Source organism: Littorina saxatilis, linkage group LG15 (genome assembly GCF_037325665.1).
Source record: "Littorina saxatilis isolate snail1 linkage group LG15, US_GU_Lsax_2.0, whole genome shotgun sequence".
In the NCBI taxonomy this organism is placed as follows: domain Eukaryota; kingdom Metazoa; phylum Mollusca; class Gastropoda; order Littorinimorpha; family Littorinidae; genus Littorina; species Littorina saxatilis.
In genome coordinates this window covers 35,633,914-35,651,490 of record NC_090259.1, presented here as the reverse complement: position 1 = coordinate 35,651,490, position 17,577 = coordinate 35,633,914, and the positions used below count along the sequence as shown (strand labels likewise).

General features: G+C 41.0%; 1 protein-coding gene across 1 annotated transcript in view; it reads right to left on the bottom strand.

The window, feature by feature from the left end:
• Positions 1-1,328: 1,328 nt before the first annotated feature.
• The window catches only part of LOC138949158 (uncharacterized), a 46,710-nt gene continuing 30,461 nt past the window's right edge, over positions 1,329-17,577 (bottom strand). The window contains exons 2-3 of the mRNA XM_070320922.1: positions 5,999-6,155; positions 1,329-2,402 (exon numbers count right to left, since the gene is read on the bottom strand). Coding sequence (XP_070177023.1) covers positions 2,387-2,402; positions 5,999-6,155 — 173 coding nt within the window. The 3' untranslated portion in view covers positions 1,329-2,386. The remainder of the gene's footprint in view (positions 2,403-5,998; positions 6,156-17,577) is intronic.

Genomic DNA, 17,577 nt, shown 5'->3' with positions numbered 1-17,577 from the left:
GTTATGTTTTTGAGGGTAATGGCGGAAACGAGTAGATCAGGGTTGGTATCATTTTCTAGGCACCATCTACCCACTTGAAATCGCTGTATCAGTTTTACGCCATGGCCCTACAAAACATTCCACCAAACTTTCATGGGAATCAGCCACTTTTAACCTTTTTTTTTTTATAGTTATTGCAAGTCATGGTTCGGAAATCGTGATGTTTGAGCTCCATGACACAGTCTCATGCAGTGCGTGGTCAGCATCTTCCTGAGTCGATTGTGTGAAAACGACAACTCTCTGTGTCAAGCCTCACTAGTCAATTTTTTGACAGCACGATTTTTTATTTAACGCCATATCACTATGAGCCTGGATTCTAAATAATAATGGAACAGCCCTCCGTATGTAAGGTTGTTGATTAGCTTTTCGATAAACCTACTGGCTTAGCAATCTTTTGATCTGTTGTCATGGTTGGCATGTTTGAATGTCAGGGGTCAATCGGTTCGACTTGCGAGTTTTCCCAACATGTGTGACACGAATCAGGGGAGCAACTTTTACTAGCGCGACATCTGACAAGCACAGCAACCAATAGTGTGGCATTTAGCCACATACTGTCGCGAAGCGTGTGTGTGAGTGAGTGTGTGTGTGTGTGTGTGTGTGTGTGTGTGTGTGTGTGTGTGTGTGTGTGACACTGGATACATGGTATGTGTCTATACTATTTCAGGTAACAGTAACAGTAAAGTTGTGTGTGAGTGTGTAAATGCTCTCTTACCTGTAATAGTATAGACACAGACCACGGTCACAGTCACACACACATGCACAGGTTGATGGGATGATAAAAATTTTTTTTTTAAAAACCTACCATGCACACACACACACACACGCTTTGTACAGTATGTGGTCAATGTCAAACAAGTCGTTATTCTGTTAGTGGCATGTTGAGCTACTGTAAGTTGCGCCCATGGAATGTCGCGCTTGTGGATGTCCCGTCTCTGGGATGTCATGCTACTGAAAATTGAGCTAGTGGTTGTCGCGCAAACGGAGTCGCGCTACTGGCTATTGCACAAGTGGACGTCGCAATAGTGGGAATAAACCACAATAATATTCCTCTCTCTCTCTCTCTCTCGTCGCGATATAACCTTCGTGGTTGAAAACGACGTTAAACACCAAATAAAGAAAGAAAGTCTCTCTCTCTCTCTCTCTCTCTCTCTCTCTCTCTCTCTCTCTCTCTCTCTCTCTCTCTCTCTCTCTCTCTCTCTCTCTCTCTCTCTCTCTCTCTCTCTCTCTCTCCTGTTTAGTAAATTTCTCAAAAATAAGCATGCCATATTCATGAAATTTACAAATTTCAAGAAATTTATGAAAACTCTATTTTCTGTTTAGTACATTCATCAAAATTTAGCATGGAAACTTGGGGTAACTGACAAATTTCTTAGAAATCTGAAGAATTTAACATATTACTTTCATCAATCTGCCTATTTAGTAAATCCATCTAAACATAGAATGCAACATTCAGGAAAAATAAATTTGGTTGAAATATGAAGAATTTAACAAATTTACTACATGTAATACCATATCTCCAGTTCAGTAAATTCATTAAAAAAAAATGGCATGATTCAGGAAATTTACAAATTTCCTAGACTTTTTAGAAAATGTGTCCCCTAGTGAATAGTAAATGCACAAATTTACTTAAATCGTCAAGAAATTTGTTAATTTCCTGGTGTTGTATATTTACTGTTTAAAAAAAACCAGCCTTTTTTTGCTTATAACCCTGTATCCTGTGCACAGTTTTTGTAAACTCCATACACATTTCTACAAACTTGGTCCCTATGTATTCAGAAAATTGTAATTTTCAAACTAAGAAAGATAGAATCATTCTGGTTTTAAAATCATTCTGGTTGTTGTATGTTGTTCAGCGCTCTATGTATAGTACATGACTCAACTCTTATCTTGTAAAATATGCCCTTGGCTTGTTATCTTGTGCATTGTCACATTAAACCAACTTCACAAAAATAAAGATCTCTTTCACTGTGCCAGTAACAGCCACATTGAGAAGAGCTAAATTACTGTTAAGCATAAAAAAAGTATTAAAAAAAAAGAAAGAAAAAAAACCGGGTGTGATTAGCAAGCAAGGTACAATGACCATACTGTAAATCAGATGAAGAATTAAAATTGAAATCCATTTAAATGCAGTCCACTGACAGTTGTCACACACAGCCAGTTTGATGACAAGGAATTGAGAAGGTGTGGTGGAAGTCTGTAGCAGGTGTTTAGGATATCTGTACAGCACCCAGGCTGCGTGATTGAGGTGAGATCAATGGGAAGCTGAGATGTACAACTGAGGGATGACTGAAGTTTGCAGACTCCACATGCTGACGTCTCATGCTAAAGGCGACACATCTGCGGCTCGTCAGGTCCTCTGGCACCTAAAACGGTCACATATGTCAAGACAGTATTACAATGATATTCATGGAAAGTTCATCTCATTCTCAGCTCTTCAAAAATGTCTTGCCAGAAAGCAACTTCAGAGCTTTGAAGAGATTTGGCCTGCTGAAAACATATATACTGGATTTTGTTTCAGTAGTAAAAAAATAACAAATAAATAAATAAAACAAAAACGTAAAGGAAAAAGAATTTGCGAAGTTTTGTGGCAAAGCTCTTTAGTTCTTAAAATGATGACGTTAGAGAGATTATTGATCTAACTGTGACGGGCCAACCTGTCACAAGTACACAAGATAATAGTGTGTGAAAGAAAGTTAAAACATAGCTGAAATTCTTATTTGCATTTCATTGTGGTAAATATCGTCGTAGGTGTCGTCGACAACCCCAAAAACCAAAGAAAATATCTGCCATTTTGTACGAAATTTACCCCTCAGTTATTTACTCATTTGCTCCCGAGCAAAGCCGTTAATAGGCTGGAAGGCTGTCGGTGCTATTGTGTCGTTAAACTTACACAAAAACGATTGATAAAAATTATCTCTGAATCGTGACTTATTTAAGAGATATGCGTCACTGAATGTGTAATGTTTGCCTATCATTCATCTATTAGTTGCCTCCCTTGATGTTTATTTTTGAAAAATTCTGAGAAAAGAGATTTTTCCCATAAATCAATTAGTACAGAAAACTAATTGTGTGAAGATCTTTAAAACAAAGAGAAATCCTCTTTACATGTCACCAGTTAATCGCATCCGGCTCATCCGAATCATTTCTCTGGGTCCCCTCTCACGTAGGGGTCCGGGGAAATGAACTGGCGGATGTCGCTGCCAAAGAAGCGGCAGAATCTAGCCCAGCTAACACAAACATCGGCTACTCAGTAACCGAGTTCTGCAGTAAAATTCGTAAACTCATTCGAAGTCAGTACGTAACATCTCTGTCCTATCAACCCATTGATATGAACGATCTACACCCCGATCTCCCAACAAACCTCCTCACTATCTTCAGACGCCTCCGTGCCGGCCGCTGCCGCTTCCATATCTTTAACAAGTCCTGCCATTGTGGAGAACCCTATTCATTCCAACACATTTTCGCTCCATGCGCTACAAATAGAATTACCTTTAAAACCTTATATGACCATATGCAGCTCCCATGGTCTGAGTCCCCAGGATTATTTGCGCAGTAGCAGTTCTCTAGGCTGGTCACACAGCTTGCTGCTGTGCCGACTGGTCAGGGACCCGAACATGGGGCTGTGGGTATAACTCTAAGCCCAGATTATCACATCAGCGTGTTTCAGTTTGAGGTCGAGTGGCTCCCGCCATCCCTCCTGATTCTAGCGACTACCCTCTAGACAACATATCCTCACCCTAGGCTCACTAGTCGCCAAACTGTACATATTTTTTTATTACCACGGCCTTCGTGGCTTACATCTTAATCCTTTTATTTTTTAAAAGTTTTGAGATTTACTGTTCGTGTTCCTCTTACTTGCTCATCTATTTGCTTTTATTGGTGATCCTGAAAGGTTCCACCTTTTAACTCGTTTTGAATAAAAAAATCATTTTACAAACCCGTTATTCAAGATATAGACTACAGACTTATAATTCTTACCAAGAAACATCTTAACTACTTTTCATTTTAACGAATTCCACAGAGCATTATCATCTCAACCCCACCCCCTGCCCTCCTCTCCTTATTTTTTTTTTCTTTTTTGTTTTTTTGGGGTTTTTTTGTTTTTTGAAAGCGGACAAACACTCTTGAAAGTCCTTAATGGCTTAAAAACCGTAGGACTTTTAATATTAATTTTAAGGATCTTTAATTCCTTATTTTCATTAATTTTTGAAGGATATCACTACATGTATATAATTTCATTGTTTTAAAATAATTGCTTCAAAATTATTTCCCTTGCACAAAACACTTGTTTCCACTATTTGTTTTTAATTTGGGGTATTTTCAAAGGAATATCAAGAAGTTGATGATAGCATGATGATAGCCTTCAAAAATTAATAAAAATCAGGAATTAAGATTTTCTCTACACACTTTGTCTTCCTAGTTTTCTCTGTTGCATTGATCCGAGGGGAAAATCGTTTTTCTCAGAATGTTTCACAAAGGAAAATCAAGGGAGTCAGGTAACAGATGAATGATAGGAAAACATTACACATTCAGTGACGCATTATCTTTCAAATAAGACACCATTCAGAGGAGATCATTTTTATACATCGTTTTTCTTTGTAAAAATGAAAAGACCATGTAATTGGAACAATGTGCAAGTTTATGTTGTGTTCTACGAGAGCTAGACCAGTACGTCCGCTAGCCTATATACCCATGCATACTAAAGCGAGTTTTTGTTTGCTTGTTTAGTTTTTCCCCACAACCAAAGCGCTTAAAACTCAAAAGTTAAAGGTAAACAAGGCAAAAGCACCAAAGTCATACTTGCCACCTACCTGGACCAAAGTCATACTTGCCACCTACCTGGACCAAAGTCATACTTGCCACCTACCTGGACCAAAGTCATACTTGCCACCTACCTGGACCAAAGTCATACTTGCCACCTACCTGGACCAAAGTCATACTTGCCACCTACCTGGACCAAAGTCATACTTGCCACCTACCTGGACCAAAGTCATACTTGCCACCTACCTGGACCAAAGTCATACTTGCCACCTACCTGGACCAAAGTCATACTTGCCACCTACCTGGACCAAAGTCATACTTGCCACCTACCTGGACCAAAGCTCCCCAAGCCTGATATATTTAGCAAGCTAGTTATTTATATTTTTTTGTTTGTCTAGTTAGAGATTCAAATAGCGTTGTGTGTTTTCTCTCCTTTTTTTCTCAGGTGTTCATGTTTTCATGTATTTATTTACATCAGTCAGTAACCATTTCTAGTTATTTAGGCTTTAAAACAGAAGTAACACATTATGATATATAAAATAAAAGCCCATATGCACACAAAAACCCTCCCCCCAAGATATTCATTCAAATCCGACCATATCCAACATAAGCTAACGATTTCCAACAAAAACCTCAACATCAATCAGCTTCATTTGAAATACCGCCGCAACAACAGCTCCCGGAATAACAACACCGTCCTATGTGTTCTTTGTTTGCATGTTAATCCAGTGTTCTGTATATATATACATATGGGGAGATTTATATAGCGCTTGACGTTCTCTAAGCGCTTTACATATTAATTTCTGCCGTGTGAGATGGAATTTTTTACACAATATATCACGCATTCACATCGGCCAGTAAATCTCAAGCCATTACGGCGAATATTTACTTTTCACGGCCTGTGAACTCGCAACCTCTCGCTTCCGAGGCACGTGCACTTACCACTCGGCCACCCAGTCCCCTGTCCCCCCACATAGCATATTAACCCTAGATAGGCCAATTGGCCCAAAGAGGACGTAAAAATCAAATGTCAGTTTTAATTGAGGGAATAACTTCCCAAGTCGCTCAAAACGTTCAAATTAAGTCGTAGCCGACTTCTCTCTTATGCATATTGCACCAGGTGAGCCAAAAATAAAGAATACATGCAGAAGAAATCATTAGGGAGAAAGAAAAACGGTGTGAAAAGAAATGCACTCACGGCGTTTCACAGCAGGCCATGCCGATGTTGTTCTCTCGTTCACAGACACACTCGTAGCACATGCCGGCTCCGTCCCGCGCAATGACGTAGGCCCCCAGCTGCATGAAGGGTGGCCTCATCTCCGTGGCACAGAAATGGTGCGTGTTGCCACTGGCGTCTGCACACACACACACACATTGCATCAATTGTATTACAAGTAGCTTTTTTGGGCTGTATTCTAAATAAGCAACCTATTTCGGGATCACGTGCCAAAGATAGCACTGTCTTCCAGCACTAAACCGCACCACTAGACCACCCTTGGGGTTTGGGTTTGGTCAAGGTTAACGTCACGGAAACACTGACCTGTCTGCGACCAAGAGGAAAAATGAAGAAACTTAAATGATACAGTGAACCTTGGTTTTAAAATCCATCATTTTCCAGATTTATGGAGGCCTGAAAATGAGAGTACCACCATATATACATTGTATTATTATATTGCTGGAAAGCCCATTCATTCCTCTACCCAGGGACCTATATTTAATATAGGTCTATGCTCTACTATACTGCTCAGCAAACACATTGATTTGACATAAAGGAGTGTCATTATAGTGGAACCTGCAACACAGACGCCACTCAATATGAAATTCGCGTGAAACTCGTCACAAAATCAGAGCAGCTAAAACAGAACAATTTTTGACTCACATGCGAAGCAAAAGTGAGTCTGTACTCACCCGAGTCGTCCGTCCGTCCGGACGTCCGGAAAACTTTAACGTTGGATATTTCTTGGACACTATTCAGTCTATCAGTACCAAATTTGGCAAGATGGTGTATGATGACAAGGCCCCAAAAAACATACATAGCATCTTGACCTTGCTTCAAGGTCAAGGTCGCAGGGGCCATAAATGTTGCCTAAAAACAGCTATTTTTCACATTTTTCCCATTTTCTCTGAAGTTTTTGAGATTGAATACCTCACCTATATATGATATATAGGGCAAAGTAAGCCCCATCTTTTGATACCAGTTTGGTTTACCTTGCTTCAAGGTCAAGGTCACAGGAGCTCTTCAAAGTTGGATTGTATACATATTTTGAAGTGACCTTGACCCTGAACTATGGAAGATAACTGTTTCAAACTTAAAAATTATGTGGGGCACATGTTATGCTTTCATCATGAGACACATTTGGTCACATATGATCAAGGTCAAGGTCACTTTGACCCTTATGAAATGTGACCAAAATAAGGTAGTGAACCACTAAAAGTGACCATATCTCATGGTAGAAAGAGCCAATAAGCACCATTGTACTTCCTATGTCTTGAATTAACAGCTTTGTGTTGCATGACCTTGGATGACCTTGACCTTGGGTCAAGGTCACATGTATTTTGGTTCCCGCAGTGGGGCACTGCGGTTATGAAATTAAAGGCCCCTCCTGTTTTTGGAACCGCAGGAGCTTTCTAGTTTGCTGTTAGATAGATTTTTGGTTCCTCTTTCCTGTCATGCTCTCTTTTTCTTCATGAATTCTTTTCCTTTTTCTGCCTTCTTGCTCATTCACCTGTATTTTTTCCAAAAATCTCTTCTCTTGCCGCTTGTCTCGCGATTCATGTATAGTTTAATCTGTTAGTGTTCTGATGTAAGTCCAGCAGTAGATAGGTTAAGCCTATTTTAACATACTGGAAACTGGTAATCTTCCAGTAGGTATTAATTTAGTTTTACTAAAGCCTGCTGGGACACAAGTAATGGGTTAGTGCATTTGTAAACAGGAATCGCTTGACAAGTGGCCCCCTTCATCCCCCCCTTCCTCGTCCTGATATGGCTCTGCGTAGTCGGCTGGACGTTAAGCAACAAATAAACAAACAAACAAACAAACATGTATTTTGGTAGGAAAAATGTGTAAAGCATGTGAGTCGTATGGGCTTTGCCCTTCTTGTTGCATTTGAGATTATGTATTGTTCTTATGAAGAGAATAAATTAGGAATGAATATCAAACATGAAAGGGCAGAGAATTTTCTGGAAGTAAATGGAGAAAACTCATGGTTGGGAGGTCCTGAGTTTCTCCTCGTTGAGATAATAAAGTGTTCTATGTCTAACTCTTACCATGCAAGCATACCTTAACATTATTAAAGGTTGTGAAGTAATTAAGTTAATTCCAAGAAAGGGAGGTAACTCTTATCATTAGAACCAACGTTTTTTCCCCAGCGTTAAAATGTCAAATGATGTTGATGCTTGTACTCCGACATTGTCTCCTTTTTACATATAGTCAAGTTCTGACTAAATGTTTTAACATAGATGGGGAATCGAGACGAGGGTCGTGGTGCATGTGTGTATGTGCGTGTCTGTGTGGAGCGATTCAGAGAAAACTACTGGACCTATCTTTATGAGATTTCCCATGAGAGTTCCTGGGTATGATACCCCCATACGTTTTTTTTCTCATTTTTTCGATAAATGTCTTTGATGACGTCATATCCGGCTGTTTGTGAAAGTTGAGGCCGCAATCAAATTGAAATTTTGGTCAAGCAATCTTCGAAGGCCGGACTTTGGTATTGCATTTCAGCTTGGAGGCTTAAAAATGAGTTTGGTCATTACAAATCTGAAAATTGTAATTAATAATAATTTCATCTTATTCTTCATCCTTTTCTGATTCCAAAACCATATAAATCTATATATATATACGACTTGTGTCTGTGTGTGTGTGTGTGTGTGTGTGTGTGTGATTGATCGCCATGCACGGCCAAAGTTCTCGATGGATCTGCTTCAAATTTGGTGGGCTTATTGACAGAGACCCCGGACACAACCTGATCGATGAGATATTTCAACACGTGCTCTCAGCGCGCAGCGCTGAACCGATTTTCGTTTTTCACTGCACGTTACTATTTTTAGATCTCCCTTCCTTCGTGCGCTGGCGTCAATCGATATTCCCGTTTGTACGTTTATATTTAGAAGGTCACTGCACGTTACTATTTTTAGATCTCCCTTCCTTCGTGCGCCGGCGATGCCGGCGTACACCCGGCAAAGCCGGGTCCCCGGCGACGGCCGGGTATTCGGCTCTACTTCTTCCCGGCGAAGCGGGTAATCATCTAGTATGTCATATTTCGATTAAAAACCAGCTCTAAAAATTAAATATATGAAAATTATGATTAAAATTAAATTTCCGGAATCGATTTAAAACAGTTTCATCTTATTCCTTGTCGGTTCCTGATTCCATAAACATATAGATCTATGATATATTTGAATTAAAAACAACCTCAGAAAGTTAAAAAGAACAGAGATACAGAAAAGCGTGCTATCCTGCTCAGCGCAACCACTACCGCGCTATTCTGGCTAGTCAATTTCACTGCCTTTGCCACGAGCGGTGGACGGACGATGCTACGAGTATACGGTCTTGGTGAGAGAAACAAATGCAGTGCGTTCAGTTTGATTCTGTGAGTACGACAGCTTCACTAAATGTATTTTCGCCTCACGCGACTTGTTTTTGGATGCATGAGCCGCTTTAGAACAAGAAACTTGTAGAATATTCTGGAAGCTTATGGGAGATAACTCTTGCTATCTCAGAAAAAAGATATTGGATATCCCTTTGAAAAAAATACCAAATTGCATGGAAGGAGGCAACAACTGCAAACAAAAATGTAGGTATTAATGTTGGTCTGTCTCCGAGCAGGAAAGCGTTAGAGGGTGGTGACGTGGTAACGACACACCATAACAAGTCGCGTTGGGCGAAATTACTACATTTAGTCAAGCTGTCGAACTCACGGAATTAAACTGAACGCACTGCATTTTTTCACCAAGACAAAATACAACTTCGTCAATCGCCGCGAGAAGGAAATCGCTCACCTCCTACGTGCAAAACGCAGTGAAATTAACAAGCAAGGATAGCGCGGTAGCGTATTGCGCTAAGCAGGAAAGCGCGCTTTCTGTATTCTTGGTAACTTTCTTAGCTTGTTTTCAATACAACATATCATATCTAAACTCGGAGGCAAAAGAAACGCAAATAAAGGATGCGTCAATTAAACCTTTATGGACTTGAAATAAAAAGAAAATAATGATACTAGCATGTTCTGCACGTGTTGTTTTAGCGGTCTTATCTTGTCAGAACCGTGTTTGCCGTTATCTGGGTCACACGTGAGGTCTTGTTGACGGGAATTCCAAACCGTCATGGGGACCACTTTCAGCACATGCACAATGTGGAAAAGCAGCTTTTCGTGTTCAGAGTGTTCAGGCAAGCTGTACCGTACTCACAAAACTGTTACAACATTCATTTCTGCGACACAGGCGCGATGCCGAGACTATCACCAGATCAGCGCCAACAGGCGATCGCCAGACTTGATGCCAGACAATCAGTTCAGCAAGTTGCTAGGGCATTTGGACGGTTTATCGCCTGCAGCAACGTTTTCATGCCACTAACAGTACCTGCGACTTACCAGGACATGGCAGACCCCGGGTAACAACAGCCCGACAAGATCGCCATCTTGTCCATCAACACCAGCGAGATGCATTCGAAACTGCCGCCAACACAGGCCGTAACACATTTGGGGTGCATGGACAACCCGTCAGTGCCAGAACTCTACGCCGACGCCTTGGTGGGCAGAACCTGGTAAATCGGCGTCCTGCTCGACGTCCTGTCTTGACAGCTCAGCATCGCCTGGCTCGTCTAGCCTGGGCCCAGCAGCATGCCCACTGGCGCCATCGGGACTGGCGGAGGGTTCTTTTTTTCGGACGAGAAGCGCTTTTGCCTGGAACCTGGCGATGGGCGTGTCCGGATCTGGCGAAGACCTGGACGGCGGTTTGCTAACAATAACATCCTGCAGCATGATCGATGGGGAGGTGCCAGCATCATGATATGGGGCGCCATTGGTGTCAATTAGCGAGTGGGACCTGTCGTCTTTCAGAACGTCGGCCAAGGTCGTGGGAATGGTGTCAATGCAGACCGCTACATCAATCAAGTCCTGCGTCCCTATGTGGTTCCATTTGTCCAGAGGTACCGGAACTGCCTGTTCCAGCAAGACAATGTCCGTCCCCATACTGCACGTGCTACCCAGGACAGGTTGCGTCACAACAGCATGAACATTCTGCCTCATCCTGCTCGATCTCCGGATCTCAACCCAATCGAACACTTTTGGGACATCTTTTTTTTTTTTTTTTTTTTCATTTTCATTACTTTATTGTCCCATCGCTGGGAAATTCGGGTCGCTTCCTCCCAGTGGAAAGCTAGCAGCAACGGAGTCATGCAAAGAAGGATTAATGCCCTTGCCCGGAGACCCCGCACAGCAGCAGAACTGCGTGCTGCCGTGACCCATGTGTGGACTCAGGTCCCTCAGCAGCAAATTAATCACCTCGTCCTCTCCATGTACCGGAGGTGCGCCACAGTCATCAACGCCCAGGGAGAAGCAACACGCTATTGACTTTCAACAGTCTTCAAACAGTGTTCAGTGAAACATGGCACGTCATGCCCTCATCCCAATACACTTTTCCGTATGGTTTTTGTATCGGTCAATTCGTTTCCTTGTTATTGTTAACCCGAAATAATTAATTCGACATTAAAATTCATGGGTAACTGCAGCATTTGCGTTTCTTTTGCCTCTGAGTTTATATGTTTTTTGAATCAGGAAATAATAAAGAATAAGATGAAATCATTTTTGGATCGATTTCATACATTTTAATTGTAGTAGTAATTAATCTATTTTGGTTAATTGTGATCACATTTTAAGAGTAATCATGACATATGTATATATTTTTGGCTCACGTAAGTGTAGCCTATGCGATCGTAACTTTGTCTGTCTGTGCGTGCGTGCGTATGTGCGTATGTGCGTGCGTGCGTGCGTGCGTGTGTATGTCTGTGGTAGAAACTCGAACATTTGAAGACGTCACATTACATTGACGTCACATTATGACGTAAGAGGGTTAGACGTCACGCGAAGGAAGTACTGAAAGTCTCGGTCGTTATTATTTTGAGCGGGCCGAGACTAGTTGGCAGTCGTGTCCCAGTAAGTAGGCTACATGCAGACAGACAGATCTAGATCTAGTGTCTCGCTTTCTTGCACAGTTTCACCTATGCTCTTTCTGTGTGTGTGTGTGTGTGTGTGTGTGTGTGTGTGTGTGTGTGTGTGTGTGTGTGTGTGTGTGTATGTGTGACGGAGTGATTGAGTTTGTGTTACTGTTTGTCGATTTCTTACGTGAGCCTTGATGGCTTCGCCTCTTGTTAGATTCAGAATTTGATGAAGAATACGATGCAATCAATTTTAAATCTGTTTGCGAGAATTTGATTTTAATGACAACTTTAATGAGCAAACTCATTAATTAATTTTTAAGCCTCAAAGATGAAATACAATACCAAAGTCCGGGCTTCGTCGAAGATTACTTGACCAAAATTTCAACCAATTTGGTAGAAAAATGAGAGCGTGACGAAAAGCCGGATATGACGTCATCAAAGACATTTACAAAAAAAATGAAAAAAATGTCTGGGGGTGCCATACTCAGCACCTCTCATTTTAAATTTCATAAAGATCGGTCCAGTAGTTTTCTCTGAATCGCTCTACACACACACACACACACACACAGACAGACAAACAGACACACATACACCACGACCCTCTACGTTAAAACATTTAGTCAAAACTTGACTAAATGTAAAAACCATGTAAGCAGGAATTGGATTGATGATGAATGGGTGGCTTTGGGGTCACAAAGTGTTTTATATGTTCTAAAGTTTTCAGTTTACAAATAAGATTTGTATAGAGTTTTTTCTTCATTTTTACATTTAGTCAAGTTTTGACTAAATGTTTAAACATAGACGGGGAATCGAGACGAAGGTGGTGGTGTATGTGCGTGTGTATGTATGTATACGTGTGTATATGTGTGTGTGTAGAGTAATTCGGAGAAAAGTACTTGACCAATATTCATGACATTTCACAGTAGAGTTCCTGGGTATGATATCCCCAGACGTTTTTTTCATTTTTTCGATAAATGTCTGATGACGTCATATCCGTTTTTTGTGAAAGTTGAGGCAGCACTGTCACGCCCTCATTTTTCCATCAAATAGATTAAAATTTTGGTCAAGTAATGTTCGACGAAGGCCGGACTTTGGTATTGCATTTCAGCTTGGAGGCTTAAAAATTAGTTGCTCATTAAAGTTGTCATTAAAATCGATTTTTGGCAAACAGATTTAAAATTGATTGCATTGTATTCCTCATCTTGTCCTGAATTCAAAAATATATAGATATGTCATGTTAACTTTAAAAATGTGCTCAGAATGAAAGAAAATAGGTTCAGTAAATACTACGGACGCGTGCTTCGCGGCGGCAAGCGTGACCCGTCTCGGTCTTCGGTATGGTTAGCCGAGACTATCTGAATGTAGTCTCGGGGATGATTGGTTTGTGGTGTTGATCTTGACTAAATGTTTTTATATTGCTTCACGCGACTTGTTTTCTTTTACTTGCAGTCAGGACCCGGCTTTGCCCAGGGTAATAGTAGAGCCCTTAAAGCCCGACCTCCTCTACAAAACTTTCCCTACTGTGGTTCTACAGCCTTTATCAGCTAAGCTGTCAACACAAGACCTCGTGCTAGCGGTGGTTTGTTCAGCGGAGTCAATTAGGCGTTTATAGTAGTGCCAAGACTGTTTTGTTTATCTAGCGCGCCCATGCTATCGCGGACTTCTACTATAAACGCCTAATTGACTCCGCTAAACAAACCACCGCTAGCACGAGGCCTTGTGTTGACAGCTTAGCTGATAAAGGCTGTGGAACCACAGTATGGAAAGTTTTGTAAAGGAGGTCGGGCTTTAAATTAGCCAAAGAACCATCACACAGGAGTTGTCTGAATTCTATAGCAAAGAACCATGAATAAAAACAAAACTGTTTTTTTCTAAACCTCCCAAACAAACTATTTGGGAAAATGAGTTACCTCCCTTGCTTATTCGTAAATTGAAAACTTTAGGACATTTAAAATAGGAGTCAGTAATGACCTGTGCTACCCACTCAGAGTGTCACCATAAATCCAATTCCTGGTATGACTTAGATGGTATGAAAATTCGAGATAATTGAGCAACAGGTTTATTCATCTCTTTACATTTTTTGAGAATGATAAGATCTGCTTGCATGGCAAGAGTTACCTCCCTTCCATGGATAACAAAGAGTTAAAAACTGAAATACGTCCGATTCTCTCTAACTTTCCTTATTGAACAAGGGGATTGACATACAGACAGACATACAGACACAGAGAGATAGAGACTCGAATATAATTTTGGAGAAAAAACAACAACCTTGGAGACTAGACTACTTTTATCATGCTTGGAAAAGAACGTCACATGGTGACGCCATAATCTCTTGCCTTTCCATATCACGTCATTTAGGTGTTTCAGTCTTGGCGGAACAGAGCCTTGAAGTCAAAGGTTAAAAGCATAATATCCAATCAACAAATTTCATTTTGAGCATATTTTCAACATCACAGGTATATGATCTACAAGTTTCTATCCCCTATACAATGATACAACATGTATCACTTTTACGATTCAAATTCCGATTTTTTAAAAACAATAAAAAACATTTTGAATAAACATGTCGAATTTTTAAGATATCAAGCCAAAATGCAGTCCCATAGTCCGAATCGAGACCAACATTTCAATTACATACATTTGATGAAAACATGTGGACGCGACAGTGCCGCATAAAATTTTGCAAACGGGCAAAAATGACGTCATCAAATAGCCCTTTCAAAAACGGAGAAAAACGGCACAAGCAAATGCCCTCTAAAATCTGTACATCAATTTTCATACAAAATCCGTTCGGTAGTTCTTGAGATATGCTCTGCACACGCACACACATACGCGCGCGCACACACACACACACACACACACACACACACACACACACACACACACACACACACACACACACACACACACACAGTTCAGGCGCAGTCAAGTCCAGACTCCCTTATTTTTAAGGGAGGGAGAACTTGAGCCCCTGTCAGTCACTCCAGCTCACGCGTTCGGAATGGACGATAAGCGTGTGCTTGATACGGTTAGTTAAACACTTCCCTCGGCCTTTGAGACCTTGACACTGAGAGCCGAAGGCGCAGCTCCTGTGCCCAGTCCATGAAACAAGAGGCACATACAATACACGCACACGGGTAGAGGAGACGAAATAGGTGAACAAGAATAATCAGATATGTAATAGTTTTACTGCATTATAACAAGCATTTAGTGTTAATGCTGCTACATTTAAATTAAAGCCATGGGTTTTTTTAAGGTGTGACGTCATTTTCTGTTTTTACTTGACTAAATGTTTTAACATAGAGGGGGAAATCCAGACGAGGGTCGTGGTGTATGTATGTGTGTGTCTGTCTGTCTGTGCGTGTGTGTGTGTAGAGCGATTCAGACCAAACTACTGGACCGATCTTTATGAAATTTGACATGAGAGTTCATGGGAGTGATATCCCCGGACGTTTTTTTCTTTTTTTCGATAAATACTTTTGATGACGTCATATCCGGCTTTTTGTAAAAGTTGAGGCGGCACTGTCACACCCTCATTTTTCAATTAAATTGATTGAAATTTGGCAAAGCAATCTTCGACGAAGGCCGGGTTTGGTATTGCATTTCAGCTGGGTGGCTTAAAAACTAATGAGTGAGTTTGGTCATTAAAAATCGGAAACTTGTAATTAAAAATGTTGTGTTTGTTTTTGTATCCGGGGTTGTAAGAATTTACATGACAAATACAGAAATGTGATCATGCAGCCGAGTTGCAATGATACAGGCAACACAGATTCCAGGCAGTTCGAGTTCATCATTGTCTGCTGTTGGTCTTTGAGCAGTCGCTGTTATTCAGAATAGTCCGGCGCCTGTGGGTGGACATGAATTGCGAAAGCTGTTCCGAGAAGGGTTTAAAAATATTTATCAATTTTAAAAGGAATATAAAAAGGGAAAACATCAATCTACATACAAGTAAAGGCTGTAGTTATCTGTGTGTCGTGAAAAAGGTCAATGTATTCAATGTTTTCCTTACACACTGGGTGTAAATGAGAAATCATACATCTCAGCAACTTTTCAGTAAATGCGATACATGCAGATACACACACGAAATCAGCGGCAGCATGAACGGAAAGCCGAATTTCGATCACAATTTCGAAGTTATAATTGAAAATAATGAGAGGTTGAAAGGAATGAGCTCTGTCTGAAAGAAATAATTATAGACTGCTCAGTTATTTTGCTTTCGTTGGTAAACATTTTCACACACGACAAAACTAAATCCAAGATGTGCGTGTGTGTGTGTGTGTGTGTGTGTGTGTGTGTGTGTCACGTGTGTGTGTATATATATGTGTGTGTGTGTGTGTGTGTGTGTGTGTGTGTGTGTTATTGCTGAGCATAAGTCATAATAATTCAAAAAGTTCAGAAAGCCTGCACTTGGTCAGATATGTATCTTTCAACCTTTCAGCTGAGTAAACTTTGTTCAGTCTTTCTTTGCTCGAAGTAAAAAAAAAAAACGGGCCTGGTTTGAGCAGTAACACAGGGAAATCTGTACATAAAACCTCTGCAGCCCTGCACGAGAGAAATTCTCTCCGAGTCTTCGGAGTTGTCAGCGTTTGGAAACTTGATAGTCTGCTACCGACGGTGGGAAAGTTCTTGACCGCAGCATGGCAGGTCAAAATAACACACTGGGACCGAAGCGGCCGCGCGGTGGAGCTTAATTGATACCGACATGGTTGCTGCACAAACGGCCAGCTAAGCCACTCCTCCTACTGGCACGTGCGAACACTGCGATGGCGCGTGCTATGACTGCGCACACATCATCATTATTCACAACAAACGTAAACAAGGGATTATAATACCAATTCCAAAATAGGTCCTGTGATTGTAATTGGTTGACAGTTGAAACAACGTCTGCGAAGGCGAAATTTGGTGTTTTTCACGTTGGGGCCGAACGAATGCATACATTAATCGTTTTTCCTTGACTGAAGAGTGTTTGGGTGGTGTTTTCAATTCTGTTTTAGGTTCCAGCATTATGTGGTCTGTTAAAAGGCAAAACATGTTTTTGAAGGGGCAAATAGCGGAGTTATGATGGCCAGAGTATCTTTCATTGCGGTAGCAGGAATATTCAATTATTTACTGTTCGGTTATTTTGAATGAACAGAAATCTTGAGACAGTTCAGTAGCTGAAATGCAATCCCATATTCCGGACTGGGACAAAGATAATTTGAAAAATCTATACTATATATAAAAATGGATGTAAGTGTGTGTGTGTGTGTGTGTGTGTGTGTGTGTGTGTGTGTGTGTGTGTGTGTGTGTGTGTGTGTGTGTGTGTGTGTGTGTGTCTGTGGTCGCCATACCTCAGAGATGCCAAAAGATAAGCACAAGATTTTGTTCATGCACACTGCCCTGGACCCACAGATGTGCACCTGGGGTTTAGTTTCTCGAGACATTGTTTCCTTCCTCGGATAATGACCCTCCTCATTAATGAATACAGGCTATATACAGAGTGCAAGGGAGGTAAGTCATGCTTTGTCACCAATGGAAGGGAGGTAACTCTTATCAAACCAGCATACTGTGTCATTCAGAAGGGCTACATGCCCATCATCCCCCCCCCCCCCCCTTCCCAATCATCGCACATCTTCTTCTT